The sequence below is a fragment of the Tyto alba genome, unplaced genomic scaffold (assembly GCF_018691265.1).
Source record: "Tyto alba isolate M040663 unplaced genomic scaffold, T.alba_DEE_v4.0 Super-Scaffold_19, whole genome shotgun sequence".
In the NCBI taxonomy this organism is placed as follows: Eukaryota; Metazoa; Chordata; class Aves; order Strigiformes; family Tytonidae; genus Tyto; species Tyto alba.
In genome coordinates, this window is record NW_024881281.1 from 12,282,507 (window position 1) to 12,307,888 (window position 25,382).

Below are 25,382 nucleotides of genomic sequence, written 5' to 3' on the forward strand. Positions count from 1 at the left end.
AACACACGTGTAATTACTCTCCCACTCAAGTGAAAAACAGTATCTCTACCTAGAAATCAGACCCTGAAGCATAAGGCTTTTTAGTGTTTTACAGCCAGTTATCCTACACTGACTTATTATTCATATAAAATACAAGAAGCCAGACTGAATCAACATTTGTGACAGAAAAAAAACAGACGCCTATTATATTCCTAGGGTGCTATTAAGTGTTTTGTGACTCAGCATGGTGGGTTTTAACACTTAGTACCTTTCTTCTGTTGGCTTAGACAAATGATATAGCATGCCCTTGGCTCACCCTTCTCTAAGAGGAGCCGAGAGCCTACCTAATAGCAGGTTTTGAAGCAAGAAAAGCAGGCCACAGATTTCTTGCCACTGACCAATGTAACACCCCCAAGGGACTGAATAGTCCACAGCCATGACTTCTTGCAGCAAGGAGGACCAAAAAGGCCAGCTAATGATTGCCTCCAGGTTTTCTGCTCAGAAACAATTGCAGCCCATTCAGAACAGCTGAGAGACTATTTTCATCACTTGACACAGGTCTGGAGAGGAGCTGCTCTGTTTGGGCTATGCCATCACACATTTACTCCAGTTATTACAGCCAGGGAGCGTAGGAGGATCGGCTGAGGTCTCACCCACTCCTGCCACCAGGACTTCTCTACTTCTGTCCTCCAGAACTACAGCACTTCTGTCTGCCAGCCCAGGCCCAGCCCCGCCTGCAGTGATCTGAGCTCATAACTCAGCACCTCATCCATAACGAATCCAGGATCTTAACCCACTGTCACAGCTTCCAGCAAAGCTGCCACATTGGTTGACAGCATCCAAGTACAAACAAAAAACCCCCAAACCTCAGTTTTTTCTCTTTTTCATAGCACTGTTTAAGCTTTGCTGTTCATAGAACAAAGTCTTTGCCAGGCCCTTTCCCTCCGTGATAGCTCCAGATGTTTTAACTGCAAGCCACCTTCAAGGAAAACGCATTTTGGTTGCTTCATAACTCTACCCCGCCCCTAACTTTTCACTTGGTGGAGGAATGGGGAAGGAATTAGGCTGAAGCAGGAGCTAAGAAGGAGAAAGCAGATGCCAGATGGCATGGTAACTGGTACAGAGCAGCTCGTAAGTGGAGTCTCTTTGGGAGACAGGGGAACACGCTTGAATCCTATCTATGGCAAAGCTGACTGGCCTGGCAGATGGGGGACACCACATGGCAGGCCAGCACAGTGTCTGGAGGGCTCCAGTTCATTTGGCATCTTGGCTTACCTGCGTAGCCAGGCTGAGGACCTGCTGAACCAGTTCTTGTGTCTCAGAAGGCTTTTTTAAGAACAACTTCACTATAGCAGTCAGTAGGGTGAGCTGTACCTAAGAGAAAGGGACACAGTGGAGATTAGAAAATTCATCCACGCTTTAGCAGTATCGAAAGTCAAGTCCTATGCTTTATAACAGCATTACACTATTCTTTGTCAGTGAAACCCATTACAGTGAGACTCAGACTCTTGCCTGTTGCAAAGCACTTCCGTAGGCAAGTCCCCAAGCACACTGAGATTTATGTCATACATTTTAGGCATCTCATCACTATTCTTCTGTAAGTTCTGGTCCCTAGTAGGGCTACTCCCCAAGAAATATGCAACATCTAGAAACCCCTCCTGTTCTGTCTTATCCTTCCAAGAAGAGAAGTATTGGAGATAAAAATGACAGAGCAAGTCTGTAGACTCTGAAGAGTTTTATTTTACATAAATATTGAAGTTTTCATAGGGAGGTATTTTCTGACCACTGAAATAGTATTTACCATCTGTCCCATACGTACACTGCACGAAACACTACAGAAGATGCACAACACAATTTTACCTGAGTACTTTCATCATGGAAGCCCTCCAAAAAGCTCTCCAACAGCTCATCTGCATTGTCAATTCGTTCTGCATATTCTCCCACTATCCAGATCATGGCAGCTCTGGCATCTGGTTCATCCAGGGAATCTAGGTTCTCGCACAGAGTGGCAATGATGCTTTCATACCTGATTTGTCAGAGTACAGGTGCATTACTGGGGTGAATTCAACTTGTGTTATTCCATCTCTGCCCACATCATTCTGCAGAGAATCCTGCACTGAATTACAACGTCTTGTATTTCTACACAGCAAGCAGCATTATCACTCAGCTACAGAAATTATTCCCAGGATTTTTCTTTTTCCAAGCTGAGCACTAAGATCTCAGAGTCCTCCAGAGCTTTGCAGTTTTATCAAACAGCAAGACCACCCAGATGTGGAATTCAAGACAAAGCTGTCTCCCTCCCTGTTTTGCTGAAGGGAACATGTGATCCAACAGTTCAAACCGTGAGTCTGTATCAGATCCTGCAGCCTCACTGGCGTCTTCAGATTGGTAACTCTAAACTGGATATTAGATTTCCCCAAAGGCTTTGCTGTAAAACAGACGATACCCTACACTATTTAGCTTCCCCTGCTCCCATGCGTGGGTATCCCTGTCATAAACAGGCAATCTATCTTCTAACTGACAGCAGAAATTGCCAGAGAGGCTTGCAGATGTCCCATATTACTTTTTAAGTGATCATGAAGTCTCTGCTGAAAGACATTGATACTGTTCTGCAGCTGAAGAGGCAAAACTTTACTGCAGAAACAGATTAAAATAAGTTAACTACTATCCAAGCCAGAGAGAACACCAGCAGCATTTCGTTCAGCAGAATCTGACTAGGACCTCAGATGACGAGAGCCATGAACTTTCATGGCCTTGTATATAAGCCTTCTAGACGAGACAAGCAAAACCAGAAGCCTGATACTGTAAAACTTGGTCAAATTTTCCTTCTGGCATTCTCTGCAAGAGCTTTACTAGCTTCTGATTAAGGCTTATGCTCAGCATCAATATGGAGTGGTGAAGAAAAAGCTTTCAATTCAAATTAATAATGCGTCAGGTGATACCTCATCTAGAGCCAACATCTGAATTCTACCATACTAGGAGCTAAAATCAGAACGGACACTGCTTTTCAGAAAAACAGCCGCCTTTGCTTCAGAGCCCTGGTAAGCTACGCTGAGTTTTACATTGCTCTATTCTGATGCTAGCAGGCAAAGGCTTCCGAAAACCTTACACTACTTTCACATACTTGTTGGGGTACTTGCGGAAGATGTCTCTGATGACAACAATGGCCTCCTGAACCACATAGTTGACCTTGGTCTGGATGAGGTCTAGCAGTGTGCTCACGCAGCGCTCTGCAGATTGCTAGAGAGAACAACAGAACAGAACAATACAATTAAAATAAGTTGAAGAAACACATGCATGATGAGATATGCACAAGAAAAGGCTCAGAGAGGGAGAACAAAAGGAAAACAGCTACCAACTCAACTGCATGTCCAGAAAAAAACAACAGGTTGACAAGTGCTTACGTATTACAGTGGAGATACATCTGACTCTGGCTCCTGCAAAAATTAACGACTGAAAAAACCCTACCAGTAGGTAGCTGGACCACTATACAAGAGAAGTTAAGAACATTGCTTCCATTACTACCTCTTGCTGGCTAGCAGTTTAAACACGCTACCAAATGGGCTCTCTTGGACTTGCCCAAGCTGTGGCAAGCAGAGCTGGGAGAGTTTTGACAGGGCCTGCTGGAAGGTGCCTGGAGAAGCTGGAAGGGAAAAGAAAACCATGCCATCCGTCATGCTGCAAGAGCAGCAGCAAAAATCAGCTCACACCAGAAAGATGTTCAGTATTTTTGGGGTAAGGTCACTAGCAACATGTGAAGATACAGCTATAAATAGGAATCCAGCTGTTGCTAATACAGCTTTTACATTAACTAGATCAAAATCCCCAGCCACAGGCACTGGAAGATAACAAGGACTGGACACTGGCGTGTTCCAGGCACCAGAACTGAAGTCAGAAGCAAATAATTCAGGGAGATCTATTCCCAAATAGCACAGTGAGGCAGGACATTGCAGGAGCAAATAACTCCAGCACCAGAGAGTCTCAAATAAGGACAGCGATTTGGCTATTAGTAGAGCACATATGAAGCCTCATTACACAGCTGGTGATTAATGTGAGCAGCAGACTGCTCACGACACTGCCTAGGCAGTCACCATCAGAACATTCATAAAGTATTCAGGATTGAGACAAACATTGTAGGGCACAAACAATAGCAACGTAGGTGGATTTTTCAATTCAACTGAGCTAATAGTCCCCTTCACTTTTCAGAGCACTTGAAGGCTGGCCAGGAGGAGGAGGAATGAGATGGCATTTAAGTCACAGGAATCAGTGTTTTGAGAATGGGCAAACATCTCAAGGACAAACCTCAAGGCTTGTAGAGCTGAATTTGGGACAAACAGAGGCTAAAACCTCTCGATAATTTCTTGCCCTTGTGACTCTAGCTGTAGTCTTATAAACATAGCCTACAAGCGCAAACACTGGCAGTGCTGGCATGGGGTCAGCCAAGAGGCCCGACACTATAAACCAGCATTTGCTCTGTCTTTGCAAACTGGCACTGAAGTCCATAAGACCCTCCCCCGAATTTCACACGAAAAAGAAAAAAATCCAATACAATTTGTATCAGAGTAAGGAGAGGTATCATATAAAATTATATGACTGGTATCATTTTTTAATGATACTTCTCCCTCCGTAGCATGGCTTTACAGGTACTATGCCACTACAGAGGCAGTGAAATGGCAATCTGACAATGTCCTACTCTGATCTCTTCTCCTGATCGGGAAGAGATTTGAGGCCTGGGATCTGGAAGGCTCTTCCATTTCAGGGAGACTGAACATGGGCCTGGCTCCACACAGACTGACATTGCTCACAGTGGGAACCCCAAAGTCTTTGCAGGATAGATGCTTCCGAGCTTGCAATTTCATTTCCTATCAGTTTCTCAAAAACTTTTCCCAGATGTTTTAACAATTGGCTTTAAGAGGCACTTGGAATAAGTCTTTCTTAAGCCAACTGTACTCTACAGAACCTACAGCATCAGTCACTGTCTGCAGCAAGCAGTCCAATCCTGTCAGAGCCTACAACTAGCAAGGCTTTGAGAGCTGCTGAATTGAAGGAAAAGCAAATTTTTCTTTAGATGCTTCGAAGTATGATTTCTCCAGGAAGAGCACAACATCCACTTTGAAATATGCAGTATTGATTTCTGGACGAAGAGTCCCTTGGAAAGTGAGCAGTCATGTGGGCACACACATAGTAGAGCAGTCCCTCCAACAAAATTTCCCTGTAAAACAAAATACATCTCAGCTCACCCCATCCCTTGTAAACACATTGCTGTTTGAAGGTGGACATCCCTGGGGACTGCAGCGCTCTGCAAACCGCTAAAAGAATGCCCCAACTAGAACAGCTCTCAAGTTGAAGTGAGGAAGGACAACCAACCGACGTCAGAATTGCTTTGTTTTTCTGTAGAAACCAAATGAAAGCCCGCAAGATTACTGAAGTAGCACATACCAACCACGCTCACAGCCCTAAGCCTTAATGATTTCTAAGAACCAGACTGCTGGCACAATCTCCTAGAGCAGAGACACATCCCCCTCTAATATGGCTCCTTCTGCTTCTCTTCTGCTCCACAGGAATCACTATTCTTACTGCATGTCCTTAATTTTCCTTTTCCCATAGGAGTGGTGCTTTGTCTCCTTAAAATCAAAGCTTACAATCAAAGCATCAGATGACTTCATCTAGTGCTGTCAGTGGAGCAAACCAATGTGCAAGCCAGATACCTTCACCTCATGCTGTCAAGCCTAAATACACCACACAGCTTGCTGTAGACAAACTCAAGCTAACTCTGAGCCCAGCCAGTCTATCCATGCAAAACGATGCCGTTCTGACATCCCCCAAACCAGTATGACTGCCTAAACCTGGGCAAAATCCATCAGCCTTGCTATTCAGCACAGGCGTTGCTTACATTTCCAAAACAAGTGCTATCTCTGCTATTAGCACCATACACCATGGCACAGCAAAGGTAATGCTCTATGGTGCCATGTCACAGCAGACAAATTTATTTACTGTCTTACTCTTCTAGGAGAGACAGTTAGACAAAAGGTAGCACCCTTGAAGGCAGAGCTGATGTTCCCTGTGAATACTCATTCATCAACAGCTCCTGCTGGCTGTGCCCTATGTTGAAAAGCAGATTTCTAAGCCTTGGGAACTTTGACACTGATAGCTGAGAGTATGCTCTCCCATTAGTCATAACTTACAGCGCAAACAGCCTCTAGTAAGTACAAATGCACTGTGGACAGGGATTAACCTAGAGATGAGGACACTGTAATGAGTTGTTCTACATTTGCCCTCTTAAGTCTGACTCTTGTCAGAGGAGTAAACAGACCTCATCTTTAACAGCAGTGTCTTCAAAGGAGCCTTGCTAAAAATCAAGGTTAACCCTACTTATTGAGAGACACAATTACACAGTTAGAGGGTCGCTGCAAATTTGCTGGGACTATTGTTAGTCCTTTGCATATTGAATATGACTGTCATGGTGTCAGGGATGGGAAGAAAGAATATAAGGCAGAAAAGGGTAAAATCATCTGAAACCACTTAGATATTGCAGGAATACGCTACCTTTCATGTGAAAGTAGGACAGACACATGGTCTGTGAGACATCCTAGTGAGAAAGTCCCTACTGAGATCTAAAGCAAACTCCCACTCCCCAGCACAAGCACTATTACAAAAGGGCTGCCACCAGCTTCTTTCAACTTCTCAGTAGCCCTCTTCCATGCTCAAGAGCATTTTCTACCGTCACTGCCGTGGCTCCATCAGACAGCCTCTTGCCCACACACAACATGGAAGGAGCACTCCGCTATTTTGAACTGCAGAAGAAATGAAGTAGAGGCAGCAATCACCTGCTCTATTGGGCCACACTTAAAAAAAAGCCCATGGCAGTGACAAACCTTTGAGAGCTGAAGAAAGGAAGAGAAGGCTGCATGGGCAGTCAGTTCTCTCAAAAGGAGAGACATTGGCATCTCCTTTACACAGACTTACAATAGTTTAGCTGAAACCAGGGAAACCTGTGCACTGACACTGTACTCAGTCAGGAATTATTAGGTTTTTATTTAAATCTGCTGTCAGGCAAGGCTTATGGGAACATACTTCAGCAAAAGCTAAATGAGCTCAGCTGAAATTAGATCATTTACATGACATTTTGCACTCCCTTATCAGTTTACTGAAAAGTACCAACACCACAGCATAAGTCTTCCCTCTCTTCACAAGCTTTCCGAGCTCCTGTCAGGCATACCAGATTCATTTACAGGGAAATTAACTGGGACATCACCAAAAAAACCCACTATTCTGAGTATTTTGGTGGATGTTCAACTGGCAGAGGACATTTCAGACTGTTGTTCTGAATAACTTCAGAGGTTCTAAGGTACTTATTTGCATAAGCATCTAGGCTAAAGAGAGCATACTCCAGATGAAGCTACAAGCTATTTGGACCTTTGACACTAGATAAGCAGATAGAGTCACTCTGTGCAAATTGCACTCAAGTGCCCCAATTCTCTGTAATTCTAAGCATGTGTGTTCTATTCAGCTGAGACGGGGATACACAAAACATTTCATAATAGTGAGTTTCTCTGCACAATCTCTTCTCCTTCCCCCTTCAAAAGATCAGGCCATAGCTATTAAAGGACTTCCTCATGGATAACTGGGCATTGTTCCATCCAGCCAGTGCAGTAAAATATTCCATCAGGGATGATTTAGCTGCCTTGCTCTGCCTGCAAGCTGAGGTCTAAGAGGAGCACACCACCCTCTTGTGATGTACTCAACTGGAGCTCGTGAGTCCTACTGTTCAGCTGGAGTTTTGCCCATGAGCATGATGTATCCAGGTCACTTAATTGCCAACAGAGGAGCAAAGAAACTTTACCTAATGTGGGAATGAGATGGCAAAGCCCATCATTGTTTCTGAAGACAGAGAATCACAGAAAACCTCAAGATTCAGATACTTGCCTCAACCTTGATGGCACAGCGCCCAATTGCTCGGACAGCCTTGCGCACGAAGTCAACGTCCACCTCAGTAGCGTATTCCTTGAGCTCTGCCAGGACCTGCAGAGAAAGTGCACCAACATAAGCCCCTGGTGTCACACAGAGAGAACATCCCACTCTGACAAGTGTTGTTATTTGAATACCAGAACATGAGCAGAACGTATTCTTCCACAGCTAGCTACACACATTCAAAGCTAACACAGTCAAACTTTGCAATCAATCTCTCTCTCTGAAACCCTCTGGTTTGGATTAGGCAGCCAGACTTGGTTTAGGCTGGATAAAGACAAAAGAAGGCTCGGTATAGATTATTTTCAAATACCCCTGAACAAAAGCTGCGGGCAAAATCAGCCCTGCCAAACTTGAATGTTGCTACTCCTTCTTACGCTGAAAATACAGTGAAAGAGGGCTCACATCCATGCATGTAGATTCTGTGTATGGTTTATTGTACTTAGTGTTCTACACTCACTGTATGCAAGGCTCCCAACAGCAACTATTTTTGATCTCTCAGATCCTCAGGTACAGAGGAGGCCATGAAGATGCTGAGGGGGCTGGAGCAGCTCCCCTGGGGGGCCGGGCTGAGAGAGTTGGGGGGGTTCAGCCTGGAGAAGAGAAGGCTCCGGGGGGACCCTGAGAGTGGCCTCCCAGGGCTTAAAGGGGGGGCAGGAGGGGGGGGGGGACTCTGGATCAGGGGGTGGGGGTAGGATGAGAAGTAACGGTTTTAAACTGACAGAGGGGAGATTTAGATTAGATATAAGGAAAAAATTCTTCCCTGTGCAGGGGTTGAGGCGCTGGCCCAGGGTGCCCAGAGCAGCTGTGGGTGCCCCCTCCCTGGAAGGGTTCAAGGCCAGGTTGGACGGGGCTGGGAGCCCCCTGGGCTGGGGGAAGGGGGCCCTGCCCGGGGCAGGGGGGTGGCACTGGATGGTCTTTAAGATCCCTTCCAACCCAAACCATTCCATGATTCTCCTTTTCTGTGCTGAGATGAACTTCTGGATCCAAGGAGGATGCAGAGGAGATCTGAGGATACCCTGGCACAGCTATACAGAGATTGGTAACAGTGCAAAGATATTTTCCCTCTTAAGAATAAGGTTTACTATTTTGTCTCTGTTTTTTTGTTAATGAAAACTGAGCAGGGGCTTAAACCAGGGCCTACTGGGATCTTACAGACCACTAACTAAAAAGCTACTTTGTCTTCAACTAAACACTTAGCTTAGACAGAATGATTTTTTTTAAACAAAAAGACTCTATGCAATTTATATTCCCTCAAAATCTCATGTTTCAGTTTCTCATGTCAAACATGACATCAGGGATTTCATTGTGATGTCACGAATAGATTGCAAGGGAGAAGCGAACAGCACAAAGTGAGACAGTTGTTTGAAAAATCTCTAGTAAATGCAAATTGCTCAGAACAATGACAAGATAAAGAGGCCTTGAAGGGCCAGACTGCAGACAAATAAATCTGCAAGGAGTAGACAGGACATCTGTGTTTTGAAGTTTTATTATTTCCTTGGATGATCTATGTTGCACAGTTCTTAAAGCACCCAGATTTAGTAGCTTATGCTTTTCAAATACTGCCCAAGTTGAACAACTAGGATACAGCTAGTCTGCTGCCTTGGTCCAGAACAGGCACGGAGATGGAGAGTCTTGACAAGCTGCACAGGGAGGATGCGGGTAGAAGCCTGCTCTCCTTGGGTCTCATTTCAGGGCATATCTCTGATGAAGCTTGGATTGTTTTTAGGAATTCCTCTTTAGAACCAGAAAGAGATTCATTCATTAGTCTGTAGATCCCAGACCCAGCCTCTGCCCTCCAGACACCACTGCCTTTCATCCAAACAACCTGCATTATCTAAACATTATGCTTTAAAATTGGTATGGAGTCTACCAAGAGTAAATAGAAAATTCTGAATACATTCTTATGGAAATTGATGTTTCAAATGTTTTCCCATGTTCCCAGCACAAAAGGAGTGTGAATTACCTTGCTCTGTTCAAAAAAAAAAAAAAAAAAAAAAATCAGAGGAGAAAGCTGAAGAGAGCTGCCTAAAAATGTCACATTAAATGAAATTGCTTGGTGACAATTAGGATAGGACAATAATAGCACTAACCAGAGGCATTAATCATTCTGCATTAGTGTTAGGCCTTGTGGCCAGGATTGCACTCAAGAACGCTTCCTTTAAGAAAGGAGTTTGGATTAAGACATCAAATCCAAAAAGAATCTGCACTGTAAAGCGGTCTCAATCTAGTTTAGCTTTAGCTTTCTGCTATTTCCCCTATGGAAGCAAGTTAAGCAAAATAAAGGTTGTTTTAGCTCTGAAGAGTGCCTGTGCAAGGGTTTAACAATTTAACTAACACAATTGAAATTCACACTTCAATAATGTTTGGCCTTTCTGAATGCCTCCCTTAAAGGCACACCTCGATCCCTTGAAACAAGCCTCTCAAGTCCAACCTCAGCACTAACAATGACTCGTGTGACAGGAGACATCAGCTCTTCTGGAATTGGAATCTGTAAAATAGATCTACCTAACGGTCACGATGGGAGACATATCATGCTATTAATGTTTAAATTATGGAGGAAATTCCAGCATCTCCCATTAAGTAGCTGCAAGAGCAATGTACCAGGGACAGTGATGCCTAAAAGCCAGGACAACACTAGCAGTAGTTGCATACATCCTCATGCAAGGGCCATGAGAAGGTCCTCCATCCCCAGAACACATGCAGAACACATCAGAAGTTCCTCAGCTGACCTGGGCAATGTTTGCTTGAGAAGCTAGGCGGATCATGATGTCCAGTTTTTCCAGTTTGACATAGATGGGGTCATTGTACTTCACAAAGAACACCTTGATTTCCTGCTTCAGGATTTCAGGCCTGGAGAGAACATAATGTTGTTTCACTTGAGACTGGTAAAAACAATGGGCTCTATCCTAACCAGAGGCATCTTCTGTTCAGAAATCTACCCAAACATTTACTGAGAAACAGAATGGTGTCACTTTGTGTCCAGGACATGCAAGCATATGGGAACAACAATTTGAAGAAAATTAGAGAGCTGGAGAAAAAGATTAGTTAGATACAAAATGCAGAATTCAAATCTCTCTAACTACACCTACATCTGTATTTCCTCCATTTGAACTGCTGAGCCAGCCACTGCAGGCAGTCAGTGGATGACAGTGTTTACAGTGAAAGAATAAGATCCCTACCTCAATGCAAAACCCACCTACAACCTCATTTTCTGATTTCACTTGCAAGATGCCAGTGCACAGTAACTCTGCCCTGAATACAGTCACAATGTGCTATCCAACCTATCCCACCTTTCCAGGAAGGAACAACAGTATTTAAACATGCACGTGGGAGTAAATTGGTGAAAAAACCAACCCACTGTACTTCAGTATGTCACCAGGCTGGCAGTTTTATGCTGAAGAGAATAGCATAGGCACATTGAGTTTTGACAGGTCACTATGAACTGTACAGTTGCACCCTCCTTCCTATTTGCAATCTGTTTTATAGTCTAATGAGAGGGCAGTTCTTGCTGCTCTTAAAAAGGCAGTGAAGAGAGAGACAGGTAAAGAAATACTGCATGATACTGGTATCACAAGTATGCTGTAAAGAAAATTAATTCAGGCTACCAAAGTCATGAGACTCTTTAATCTGTCCCTCAAGGATGTGGAAATATCTGGAGGTCTGAAATAACTAGGTGCCCTTTGACAACTCAGGAATAACACCCCCCTGAGGCTTTACCTTTTCTGCACAATCAAGTTGATGTTCCTCAGGGCAACATACTGAACTTCAGGCTCTCCAGACAGCAGGGTCACCAACGGAGGGGCAAGTTTCTTCAGCAACATGTTGTAATAATCAGAGTCCTTGGGAAGAAGCTCCAGAAACTTCATCAAGACCTTCACTGCTGACAGCACCACTGCCGAGTTGGCGTGAGACAGCCGAGGGGTCACCCGTTCACAGATACTGGAGACAGAGGAGTAAGAAAGGGTTCACAGGTATTTTAGAATGTCAAATATTTCAGACCCTATCCAAATTTAGGAGACTGTACATGGCTGAAGACAGCTTCTTAGACACTACTTTGATTTGGTTTTGTTCATAAAGAACGAAGTCCTGCTTTCCCAAACACAGCAGGAAGCAAACAAGAATGACTTCTCTCACAGCTTCAAGCTTCTCTCCTGTCACAGTTAGCTCAAGAACTCTTCCAGCTCTCAGCATTACAGTCCCAATGCATGTTCAAGTTATTAGTGCTTTCTGCCTTTGGCTGGTGGTACTCTCTATTTCTGTGATCTCGTCTGTCACCTACAACTTTAACAAAACAGCTACCAGAAAAACACTTTAGCCCCCATATAATCATTCAGAAGCGATACATGCTTCTGGCTTGCTTGAGGGGTTTGCTGCCATTTCAACCATTTGTTTCTACAAAAAAAGGTTTCTGTTACTCTGAAGATATAGGGAAAAGAGTGACCTAAATACCCTCCCAAGTCTCAGCTTCACCACTTGTCTCAGTGGATCCTATAATCAACAGCATCCTAAACAACCCATCCCAAGCAGAAAGGAAGTTTGGGTTCATATGGTCTTTCTTACAGCATCTGTCAAGTTTCTTCCCACCCCCTCCTGCATATTGCTAACCCAGAACAATCTTACTCCCATCTGTGCTTCCTGAAGTTTATTTCCCTGAAAGATTTGCTTTCAGCCACCCTGGAAGGGGAGCAGCATGGCTAAGTGAAGAGCAGATGAGTCTAAGTCAGAGTTGGGGGCAGTCCCCAGCTGCCTCTGCCCAAGGTCACCTGGGCACTAAAGCCCCTTCATCTCTCCATGCACTGGGGTAATGACACCAGCCTTGCTGTAAAGGAGAACACTAGATAAAACTAGGTGCTGAAATAAGGAAGCCTCTGAGAGTCAAACTCCATACAAAGGAGTAAAAGCAGTTACTGCCCATCCAGTTTTAAACACCACTCTTCAGAGGAATTATGGATAAGGAACTAGGATACGTTCACAGTTATTCAAACCAGTGGTCCCTTTCTGGCAAAGGTAGGATAATACTGGCCTGACACACTGGAGATCTTTGCAGGTTTCTAGCACTCATTAACAGCCATTTCTGGCACAGAAACAGAACACAAGGGGAAGGGAAGTAGAGAGGAGAAGAAGAAAAATCAGTAAGACTACTGGCAGGCTTTTTTAAAAAGTGGATTATCTCTTGTGCCTTAAAAAAAGAGTCAGTGAAGAAAGCCATCATATTCAAAAAGGCTTGCCCAGGGTTTTGCACATGGGCTTGTGCCCCTTCCTCCCCCTCCATATCATCTACATGAAATATATCAAGTCTGAGAATTCCCCTGTTGCAAGTAATTTTTCTTGCTGGTTCCTTGTTCTCTTGGGTACAGAATCTGACTTTTTGTGATTCTGGACACAGATGAGGAGGAGGCTTGAAATTCATGAACAATCCACTACCTAAATCCTAAGGTCTCTGTGTTTAGGTTTAGTCATTGCAGCTAAAGGTAAAAGCACAAGGATGAATTTGGAGTGATAAGAAAAATAAATTTCTTACTTTTCAGTTCTATCATATCACAGACTAGTTTTTAGTTGCAAAAAATATTCCAGTCTCAGACCTGTAGTATTTTGGAAGCCCCCAAACCTACAAGGGCTTCTTGCCTCTCAAAGTAGCAAAACCAGATTTGAAAGCTCTGCTTTAAGACATAAAATCCTCCAAACAGTGCTTCAATTGTTACATGTTTGGTCTTCGGCTGATCCCTTCTTAGTAGTGTCAGTTCCCATATGAACTAGTCTTTTAAATGGAAAAAAGTTTTTTTTTTTTTAAAAAAAAGCTAAGGATAACCAGAGAAAATGGTTCTGCAAAGGGAATGGGCAGGTTCCCAGCATCAGCCCAAACTACCAAAAGTTGCCTTCCTTTTAAACCTCTTTTACATCAAGTCTTACTTGTGCTGTTCTAGACCTCAGTGGAGAGCCCTGTTATCACAAGCCTGCTGAGAGCTGTAGCACTGCCAATAGCCCGCAAGTGCCCTGCTACCGACATGCAAAGAGCAGGAACAACCGTACCTCTGAGCTTCGCGATCATCCTTGGGGTTGTAGTTGGACAGACAGTCCAGGATGAAGATCTGGCCCCACTCTGTGCACTCGTTTAAAGCTGTCAGCAGCTTGTTAATGTTCTGAGGGTTCAAATCCAGCAGGTTGCTGTTGGGATGTGATTCACTGATTTCCGACAAGGCAGCCACAGCATTCGCTACCACCTGGAAGACAAGAAGCAGCATTTTTTGCTAGCGTGCCACCAGTGGCTTGGGATTAACTTGGTCTTAGCACAGGTTACACATAGGAAACAAACACAAAGATCCTGGTGCGTGCTATCAGCTGCTCAGCAGCAGCTGCCACATCAGTCATCCAACCCTTCAGAGACCCAGTACAACCTCACAAAGAACCTGGAGAGCCCAAATCTTGACTGTAACCTTGCTCTTTGCCAAAATTTGTAGAGTCTCTTGAGGAGGAAGTAAAAGAATAGCAGCAGAGGAGGAGGGGACTGCTGACACACAGAGGAAACATGAAAGGCCAGCGTGGGTGCAAAGAGCATTTTGCTAGAGAAGTTACAACTTGAAAGTATTTTTGTTGCAGATAAAAGTTACGAGTTGCCTCTGGACAGAACGGGGACCTGGGACCAGGACCTCACAAGAGACTTTACTCTGAAGGGAGCTAGACATGGCATCAGAGAGCATCCACATGGAATATCTCACCTTCGTGTAGGATCCCGACCTCTACCCTGACTTGCTTCAAGTAGACATCAACTCCTCCCACTTCCAGGAGATGCTCAACTGATACAGTCAAGGTCTCATAACCTCCAATTGCCCCTACTCATTCAGGACTGGATGCCTCTTGCTTAATCTCCCCATTACAGTCCCATGGCACGCTGCCTAACACCATCCAAGACATGAGAAGAACTGTCTCCTCATTAAGAGATGTCAGGTGCCAGGCAGCCTTAAGCTCTAGCAATTCTGTCAGGTCACCCAGTTCGAAAGCAAACACACAATTTCCCTAAAACAGACAACTCCCACTAAATTTTTAATAACATATTTCAATTCCAAATAGTCTCCGTAGCATCCGTTTGTCTGCTTTACAGAGTCCTGTTAAAGCAAGCACTCCAGCATAACTCATCACTGAAAATATTCTTGCTACATTTAAGACTATATAAGATCTTCTCTTTTCTAAGCATGGATGAAAGGAAGCACACAGAGGTGGTCCAGGGTCCAGCTTGACAAGAGCGAGAAGTGGGAGTGCAACACAAATTTCTAATTCTTAGTTCCATACTCAAGTTCAGCAGTTATTCTGACAGATGCCATGTGAAGATTTTTAAAATAGAAGAGTTGCAGAATATAGAGAAAAAAATAGAAAATTTGCAGACAAAACAAAACTCTTATTCTTTTAACTAACTAGAAATGGGATTTAAGCCTGAGTTTGACACACAAAACTGATATACCCTATGAAAAGGCGTTTTCAGGATATTTTACCATATCATGTCCAGCCCAACTCACAACTCCTATCTGCTAAAATGAAGATTTATAACATTATTTTCTATGGGATTAAGGCAAAGAAACATCTTATCTAAAATCATCTGATTCTTCGGATGACTAAAGATGCTTCTGATGCGGTATACTGAAAACAAGAACAGCGCAACCAGAAAATTTTCTGCATTGTTCCCGTCACTGCTTGTCATTAAACCAATATATTCCAAAGTCATTGCACAAGCACGGTAATGTTGATTGTTTTGCATTTCACACCTAGAGGTCAGAGATATGATTCTGATCCAAGATTTTATGAATTTCATTAGTTGAATGAGCCTTCTGTCACCAAAATCATTAGCAATCCGAACTGCTGTCTTCTTGTACTGTTTTAAAGAGTAACTTAAGATATGCAGCTTTTTCTTCCCATCATTTAATTTGCCTAATTCCTGAATGGTTAATGTGACACAGCATAAAACTGAAGTAAAATACAGTTTTAATTTCATTATATTTTGGAAGTTTACAAGCAACTGAAAAGTTCAAAATCATTATGAAAAAGCATTTATAAAATGAAATGAGGACTTTGGAAAAAAAAAAATTTGAAGCAATTAAAAAAAGTGACAGAGCCAAAGCATTTCAGAAAGATACCTGTCAGATGTACTAAGGAACAGGGCTGAGCTTTGGCAAATGCACTCACACTGCCAGGCACCACCTTCGTTGCAGTAATTGGGCCATGTGGATCTCCTAAACCCTGGGGCAAGCGCAAGTCAAAGCAGCTGCTCGAGTTTCGGCAATAGACTTTACTTCCTCTGCAAGGAAAGAGTTTGCCACAGGCAAAGGATGCACAGAAATGCTGTTATTATGGGCTGCCTGGCACACAGTAGCTCCAACCCAGACACCTGACTGTGAATGAGGTCTTGCTTTTAGGACCTTTTTGGGCTCTTTTCAGGAACTAACATAGCAGCATAAATGCAAGTGTCCAAATCAAAGCTGAGGATGGGACACTACACAGCAACCCACTAGATACCAGATTTCCATTAAAAGCATCCATGAGAAAGAGTGTCAGGTGGCAAGATGCACTTAAGAGCATGGGCTGTGGTCTCCTTGGGTGTTACAAAAAAAGGACTATGAAACATTTGGTGGCAGCTCAGTTCTGCCAGATGAGATGGGATCTACAATCTTGTAGTTCACAATTAAAGCTGGTCCTCACCTTCCACCTTAGCAGAACAGTACTGCTGTCAACTTGGTGACAAGAAATTAAATGAAGCAAAAGAGTATAAGGGAAGGGATGGGGAATACCCTCAAACTTTAAGCAACATTTATAAAAAAAAAATAAAAGTACTTGCTGGCTATTCATACTGAACATACTGATATGTTATGATATGCCAACAAAAATAATTAGTATCTTCAAGGCTTTTTACACAGCTGTAGCACAGTTGAAATGAAAACAGATTTCAGGAACCAGTCCAACATAAATACTGGTTCAAGCATGCATGCTCACCTCTCTTCATTGATGCTGCCATTGGCTTCATTATGAGATGGAACACAGCAATACAAGCCAGCACTGCATGGTTTCATTCCAGTACACGACAACTCCTACTTTGCTGACAGCTCTCACTAAGTGATGGCTCAGGCAACATGTAAACACAGATTGAAGTGCTGTCTGCAGTTTGGGATACTAATACTTACCACTCAGGTATGGAAAAAAAAGTCCATTAAGAATCAGTCAACACCAGTTCAAGTATAACATCACATGGTAACCCAGTACATACTTCGGCAATTACATAAGTATCACTAGAAATATTTACAAAGATGCTTTGGCCAAAGAAAATCTACATCAAAGATGAACCTTAAGTCTTCAACTCAGTTGATACTTCTTCCTTAACAGAGCAACACAAGATAGTGAAGTCCAACTGCACTGAATAGCAAGTACAAGGTACAAAGTCATAAAATGAGTTACACAACAAGTTGGGTTTTTTCCCCTTGAAAATAAGTAGCAATGGTGATGTACTTGCTGGGGGACATATCAGAAGTAAAGCTAAAGCTTTACAAGTGGTATAGGACAAAGTCGTCCATAAAACTGGACAATGCTATATGTTGGCTGAGGAAAAAGAGCCATAAGCTTCTTTAGGAAAACATTCTCTGCTTTTCAAAATATGCAACAAGTTCATTTTGATGAGAAGCTAACCAGGAATTGTATAACTTAACTCACAGATTGGAAGGAGGAGACTAAAAGGACAAGAAACTAACATCTACCATAGTCTTTAGTTCTCAAAAATAACGGAAAAAACCCAAGGTCAACCCACTAGCCAAAAGATATGTGAGCCCAAACAATTAACGAGCAGGAAAAGCTTTTGAAAGCTTAAATTTGTAAGTTAACTCCATTGAAAAGCGCCTCACTTGACTCGCAATTAAGAATACCATCTTTAAGCTAACAGCTACCAACCAATGAGAAAAAAACACCTAGAAAGTATAAATGCAGAGCAGATTGAATATTTAATAGTAATAGGTCCCTGGCTTGCTGATGTACATCAGTTCAATCTGGGTACATTTCAACATTATTCAAATACAGTCAAAGCAACATCCCGTTACAGCACAGCTGAGCCGAATTACAATAAACCCTCTTTTTGGCTGGAATTTCCCAACAAATTTAGACTCAGAAGTGTCATTGGGATGAGGATAACTAAATCTCACAGGGTCTTATTAAAAAAAAATAAAAAAACTCCTGCACTTTAAACTATATTACAGATTTAACTAGAACCCAACATTTTTAAATCCACCTACAGACAAACCCCCTCTGCAGCCAGAAAGACCAGATCTGACCTCGCGGAAAGCTGCAGAGGTAGGAACACTGATTTGCCAGTTATTCCTTCTGGCAGCTCAAACCTTTAGCTCAGAGCAAATGGTATAAAATACATTAACAAGGAGGAAAGGGGGTGGGTGAAAACCCAAGTGTCTGCCTATCAACCCACACGGAAAAGCTTTGCAGGGGGTGGGGGGACAGGAGGGAAGCTAGGCAGATCTAGAACACCAAACAGTCAAAGCAATCAGATTATTTTGCTAGCATCCTATGCTAATTGGAAATTAAACCAAGTGTGTAATGGAGTTAATGAAATACAATGTTCTGCTGCTTGAAACAGGAACCTCTGGCTCACTATCCCATTAAAATGAGGAGAAAATGAAGAAAAGGAGAAAAAATTAAGGGGATCTGAAAAGATGGTGAGGAAAGGCAGCCTTCCCCACATAGCTGGGGGCTCCTACCCTCAAGAGAGCCAGGCACCACATGATGTTTTCGAGAACGGAGAGGTGCTGACATTTTCGAAGAGCACTCTGAGCCTGCATGGTACGTTCGTGTCATTAAGCACAGACTCCCAGATGGGATATTAGGGGCATCCGCATGGATGCATATTTCACAGGGCCACGCGTTTTCATGGCCACAGACAATGCTGTGTGCTTGAAAGGTCTCTAACAAGTACTAACACAGGCAAGGTCTCTCTCCAGAGTACGACCCCTACGTCTGTTCGTGTTATAACTTTCATCTACAAGCCCCCTTTACTTTGCTTCCCTAGAATTGGTCTAAGAACAATTAGAATGGCCCATTCAGTCAAGTCAGAGAGCCTATATGAACCTCTTACACTGTTAAAGTATACAGTGTATATGCATTTAAATTAAAACTCTGGGAGACTAGCACATCCCAAGTCTAGGTATAGTCTCGGAAAGTAACAGCTCCCCTGTTCAGCCTTACTTGTGACAGATTTCCAGGGCTCTGGGTAAGTCATGCATCTTCCACTAATTCCATTCCAGGAGGTTGTACTTTAGTGCTTAAAAGCCTGGAACCACGCTGCTGGATACGTGATGAGTTCCTGACCACGTTCTGAAAATTGCTTGGGTGGGGAAGACCTCCTGCTTGTCTTTTTGCAAGTGGGATGAATTTTTCTGGAGGTGGCGCTGAAAGGGAAGTCAAAGTGCTATGCTTCCCATGGCGTGCTTGCCCTAACTGGTTTTTGCACTTCCCTGCTCCTACTATGCACTGCAGAAAAATGCCACTCTGTGGCAGACTAAAATACCACTCCTCCTCTCGTCCTTGCAAAATCAGAACGTGTTAGTTGTAAGACAGGAAACCATACTTCCCCCAACTATTGAACCTCTTGCAGTAGGTGGGCAAGAAGCTGTTCAGGGATGGCTCTAACACAAAGGGTTTCTCCTTGCTACAGCTGAGCCCCCCAGTGCAGGAAACTAAGCTCTGTAGGAAGCCACGAAGGGTCTGCAACCCACTATGATTCCTCCAGAAAGTACTGTGGTCTGATCCCAGCCTGGGAAACCAGGAAGATTTCTTTTGTGGGTTTATTCTGTAAGGCCCCTTGCCATTTTCCTTGCAGAGGTTCTCACTGGCACCATCCAGTGGCAAACAGGGCTGTCTCTGATCCAAGAAGCTATTTAGAAGAAAGGCACTGGCTAAGCATCAACAAATGTCTTACCTAGTTCTAAAAAGGAGACTGCAGAGGTACAAAACATCATAGCCACAGTGTTTTTTGACAAAAGGTGCTTATATATAGCTAGAAGTGTCTGTTTTGATTGAAAACGTAACATCTAGACACATGTCAACAAAATTCCCCAGCACCCTGATTGGTATTAGAGATCCTGGAATGGTCTATTCAGCAAGACTAACACTTCAGAAATTAGACACATACTGGTAGCAGTAATTGGAAGGAGATGGGTCTCTGGTGGATGAATGAATTTGTCAATTAAGCTTTATAAACGAGGGGTTTGGGAGGACAGACTCTGTGGAGTTGTGAAAATTCATGCATTATCATACAAACCCACTGCACCTCTCCCAGAGTGCTAGTATTCAGAAGGCAGGGAAAAGCTTGGCTTCTATGGAAAGTGCTCAAGACCAGTATCCCTCATCCACAAGCCTACCAAAACAAAATCAAACCATCAGGTCCCACATACAGGCTTGAAATTCCCTCAGACCTGTTAAAGGTAACAACATGGAAAAAAACCTAGCTACTCCCTAAGTCGGACTCCAGCCTTCCTCTGGAGAAGCAGTTGCAGGAGCTGAGCCTGAAGCCAAACCCAGGTTTCCACAGGCAGAGCAAGCAGGGTCAGGGTGGCTAACCAGAAACTGTGCCACTGATTACAGGTGGCAGCTCTCCCTTCTCCCTCACTTTAAATCTCGACAGTCTGAGCGCTGCAACAGACACACAAGCTGGCTTCTGAACCTGCCTGGCAATCTCCCACACTGCCTCTTCCAAGCATCCCACCACATACATTAAACACAGGCACTGTTTTATACAGGCCACTCCACACCCTCTACCTATTTAATTTCTAGCTTGCTACTGCTAACTGTCTGCTTATTCTGCAAAAAGTGTTGCTCACCCTCCTGGGTGGCCTCACGTAAACAGCAAGAGCATCCATTAAAGAGCCCCAAAGTAAAGCCACCACTCTTCATCAGCCCCTAAGGAATGGTCTCATTTGCTCTAACATATCCAACAATGAATAAACAAATTCCACTTACTGATGCCTACAAATGCCATCAAGTATGTCTCAGAAGGAACTATTATTTCCACCTGCAGCACAAACAGATTAGAAAAACCCCAAACCACACACAGGACCAACACAGACATGGTTGGGGGACTTCAAGATACATCTTGCAACATCTAGGCTGAAAAGAAGAGGGGTGTTTTTCAGCCAGGGGGGCAGGCAGGTTATCTTGGAGGCAGCTCCAGACTGATGACATGCTGCAGAGGCACAGCCCACATCTCCTAGCAATATTCAGCTCCATAGCAGAATGTGAATTTTCAAGTCCTTAAAACGTTCTGAGCAGGAATCATGAACTCATCCAGCAGTGGTGGTTCGCTCCTTGCACTAGATCAAACATCAGCTACAGAGGGGAAAACACACAGCTGTGAGACGTCCAAGTTTCCCCACGAGGAACAAGCACTACCCTATGCCCATGAAGAAAGTGGTGTTCTACTCCCTGCTGTGTAAGAGAAGTCCCATGTCCCAGACTGCCTCCCAAGGTCCTTGTGGGACTCAGAGGATCACCAACAGTTTCTCAGCAAGGGTTAATTTCTCAGCTTTATTACACAGGGAAGGCTAAAATTCCTGCAAAGTACAAAGCAGAGGACAGCCCAGGAGGCAAAAAGCTGCTTCTGTTTCTAAACAGTCTTATTCCTTAGGACATGACCTCAGAAAGATATGCTGCTTGCCAGCTAGTAGGAAAAAGAACAAAGGAAGACCTTCTTCCTCCATAAGGTCATCCAGGAAGCCCAAACATATACTCTGAAGTTCTGGCTGGCAGAGAAGGAGCCTACCCAGCTTGTAGTCACAGCAGGAGAGACAAGGGAGCACTGTGATTTACATCAACAGGTTTTCAGGCTAGTCTGTGAACTATAGAAACTCAATACTGCTAGAGGGAATTCTGATTAGATCAAGATGGACCTCACCACCTCTAGATGTCAGATCTCAGTAGATTCCCTTCTTAGTGCAGGTTAATGCTAAAGGCAAAAAACACCCAGGCACAACAGAGTTTAATTATATTCCATGCACTGGGTGTATTTACTAATCAGCTTCTTATGTGATCTCAGTTTACTCTGTATTGATTGACAACAGTGTTTCTCCCAATAAACTGTGATGTGTAGATGGTGCAAAACATGACATATTATTGGACAGCACATAAGTGTTATGTCTATACAGCCCACGAAAACAGAGGAACAGAACAGCCACACCTGTGAAAGCTCTGATCCGGTACATCACAGTGAAAAAGCAGAATACAAGGAAATAAAAGTGCTACAAAGAATTAAAAACCCAACAGCACCTAGAAAAGAACTTGGAAAAGGTGACATCAACCTAACTTAAATCATGTGGATAACAGGTAGATTGACAAGAAAACTATTCAATGGGTTAAGAGTAACTCCAGAAGGTCAAGGATTGAAAATATTTGGAGAGAAAGGTTGCTGCATTCTAATATTAAAAGGCCAGTAAGGCTTAAGATGGTTTTCCCGCTAATATTTACATTCCTGAAGAAAACCAAGTGCAGTGATAAAAGCCAGCAGGGAACTAGTTACAAAACAAGGTGTTGATCAACAGCTTTGGTTCTGCTTTAAACTGCTGCCATCTCGTGGCCCCGCTCTTCATCACCAGGGCTCAGCACTTGCAATGCTTTAACGATAAGTAGTCCTTTGGTCTGATTCACAAATGTCAGAACAAGATAGTATCAGGTAAAAGAAAAAAAAAAAGTTTGTCCAAGACTTCCAAGAGCCTCTGGCCATCAGCAGGTGTGTAACAGACCTACCTCTCTCACCCCACTGTTATCTGCTGCCGTTGCTGCATGTCAACAGCATCCTGCAGTAGTAATCTGCCATCCATTGTACAAGCAGGAGTACACAAAAATCCTGGGGTGTCGTCCTGAAATCGTATTCTGTTAGAACATGCTGAGTTGCACTATCCCAATGTTACCAGCAGGAAAGGCCCTGAAGACTGAATAAGTCCAGCAGTGCACTGATAGCCTAAAGCAGCCAGGCCCTAGCTTTATATACACCCAGATGAGGTTCACGCAAGGAAATGCACAGCAAAAAAGGAGAAGGGTTTGCCTTAAGACAGCTCTGAGAAGAAACAAGGGCTCCCTCTCCAGAGGGGAACACTTTGCAGGATCCCAAGTGACAAAGGGCAGCCACAAGCACTTCATGCGCATCTGTAAAGCGAGATTAAAGACTCTGTCCACAATCAAACTTCTGCAGTGTAACCACCCAGTAACTGAACCATGCCCCTGTATGCATTCCTGGCCCATTGCCTGCACAAGGCAAGACGTCTCCCATAACTCAGCTGAAATGTAGTAAGCCACCAACCCATCTTGTAACTTGCCATATATATCCCTATCAGTATACGTGCAATTATAAAGTTTGAATTAATTAATCCAGGAGAAGCTGCAAAGCTACCACAGAGAGTTTTCAGAAAAAGCCAGTGAACTAACAGACTCAGGTGTCAGTCCTTTAATCACAACTACAGCCAGCTCATCTGGAAGGGTGCAACCCCACACCTTTTCAAAAGATCACTGTACTACTGTATTTGAATGAAGGCCAGATTCTGACAACAAAAAGCCCAAATAAAAGGGAAAAGCACCTTGGCTGTGCACCTACAGCACCTCAACAGGACTTCAGGGCAATGCCCTGAACATCCTTAATCTCTGTTCACACTGTTCTATGATAATAAACTTAGTCCAAAAATACGAGGAAAAAACAAAACAAAACAAAACAACAACAAACAAACCAACCCAAAATGTTTCTGACAAGGTCACCTCCAACTTCAACATTGTTATGATGAGGGTGATTTGAGCTGATAGAAACACGCACCCTGATCTCTGCACAATTACAAGGCAATTAGTAAGCCACAGATGGAGTTGTTACTCTACCCAGCTAGAATGCTTAGTGCTTGTTCATGTGCTGGAGGGAGCCAATTACAAAACCATAAGAAAACCCTTCCTGAAGACTATTTTTCAACGGGAGTTTTTCAGCTCCTGCTCAAAATCCTCACATCTCAGAAGAGGGAACAATTGTGGATTTCCTATCTACAAAATTCTGCTTCATTAAGTGTCTAGTGTTATCTATTTTCACAAGTCATCAAAAGAGGAGAAAATTTAGAATATAAATATGAATTAGTTTAGATAACAGGTTGCAATGATTGAGATGCACCATTTACAGAGGAATAGGCCATAAGGATGGATCCATCTGTGTCATTCTCTTCAGTAATCTTTCTTTTGCTAGCCAATACAGATACATACATCTTACTTAAATAGAGTTTTCAGGCAGGGCTACATTCCACCTGGTCATGGAGAAATATCTTAATAAATCTCAACTTGCACACACATATAACTTAGCTGGTAAGCACAAGTCCTGGTCATCAGGAACCTCCACTGGAGTTTCACATGGAGAAAGCAGCAAAGAGCTGAATGGTTTGACTAGGAAGATGAACCTTAACTAGAGGTAGATAGCTCCTGTGCTTTTGAGGGAATCACTGTGCCAAAGGCATGAATTTCAAAGGGGACCAGAGCAATAAACTTAAATAGAAGGAATGCATATATCTACTAAATATTGTAAGCAGATTAAATATTAAGTCAGCAGCTATAAGAGCCCCAAACCTGACAAAAATCTATACCCATGCACCCTTCAAAAGCAAGGGTGTAATAACCTATCTACAGTAGAACCTGAGAAACCAGTACACTGAAAACCAGCCACATGATCCTCTCAAAGCCTGCACATCTGAAAACACACCACAGGCCTCTCCTCTTCATCACTACCACTCCTCCAAATTGCATTCTCCTGCTGTGAATCCTCAGCTTTGGGAAGAACAGGTGAGTACAACACGAGGCAGATACTGTGATCCTGCAATCAACTGCAGCAGCTGCAAAGGTTTTGCTGTTCCAGCCCATCAAGGAGCTCATTAGTTGTACTTATGTTTTATTAGGAATCCCTGTGTTACTTTTGGTGGTTTACTTAGCAAATGGAGCATACAGTGCCCTTTGGTATTTCTCCTCTTCTCTCCATTCATTTAAGTCAGTATTTAGCTAATATACTTCTGAAACAGAGAAAGGGTGCTCTCATAACAGCCAATGGTTCATTTACCAAAACAGTTAGATACATAGAGATCAATGAGCAGAAAGGGCAAGCAAAATCTTACTAATTTCTCCTGAATTACCACATCTTTTCAGCCTGAGCTCCTCAACTCATATCCGTGTGGCTATAATCAGCAGAAGACAATTAAAGCTTTGGAACCAAGGCTAGGAGAAGAGTAGGTAATATCCCTGTCCACAGCACACTCCATTGCTGCCTGTGAGCTAGTGAATGTCAGGGGCTAGCATTTACCTGGAGCTAAAGCAGCCCAATCAAATACTTTCAGAGGCTGCAAGCCACACCCTCAACATTAAATTTAAAAAGCAGGCATTACCCTTTATGC

General features: G+C 43.3%; 1 protein-coding gene across 3 annotated transcripts in view; it reads right to left on the bottom strand.

Annotated features, from left to right (window-relative positions):
• AP2B1 (adaptor related protein complex 2 subunit beta 1) overlaps positions 1-25,382 on the bottom strand; it is an 81,810-nt gene that overhangs the window by 44,497 nt on the left and 11,931 nt on the right. For all 3 annotated transcript variants that reach the window (XM_032995583.2, XM_032995582.2, XM_042791745.1), the window contains exons 6-12: positions 13,981-14,171; positions 11,668-11,889; positions 10,680-10,800; positions 7,906-8,001; positions 3,104-3,219; positions 1,840-2,005; positions 1,255-1,353 (exon numbers count right to left, since the gene is read on the bottom strand). In XM_032995583.2, coding sequence (XP_032851474.1) covers positions 1,255-1,353; positions 1,840-2,005; positions 3,104-3,219; positions 7,906-8,001; positions 10,680-10,800; positions 11,668-11,889; positions 13,981-14,171 — 1,011 coding nt within the window. The remainder of the gene's footprint in view (positions 1-1,254; positions 1,354-1,839; positions 2,006-3,103; positions 3,220-7,905; positions 8,002-10,679; positions 10,801-11,667; positions 11,890-13,980; positions 14,172-25,382) is intronic.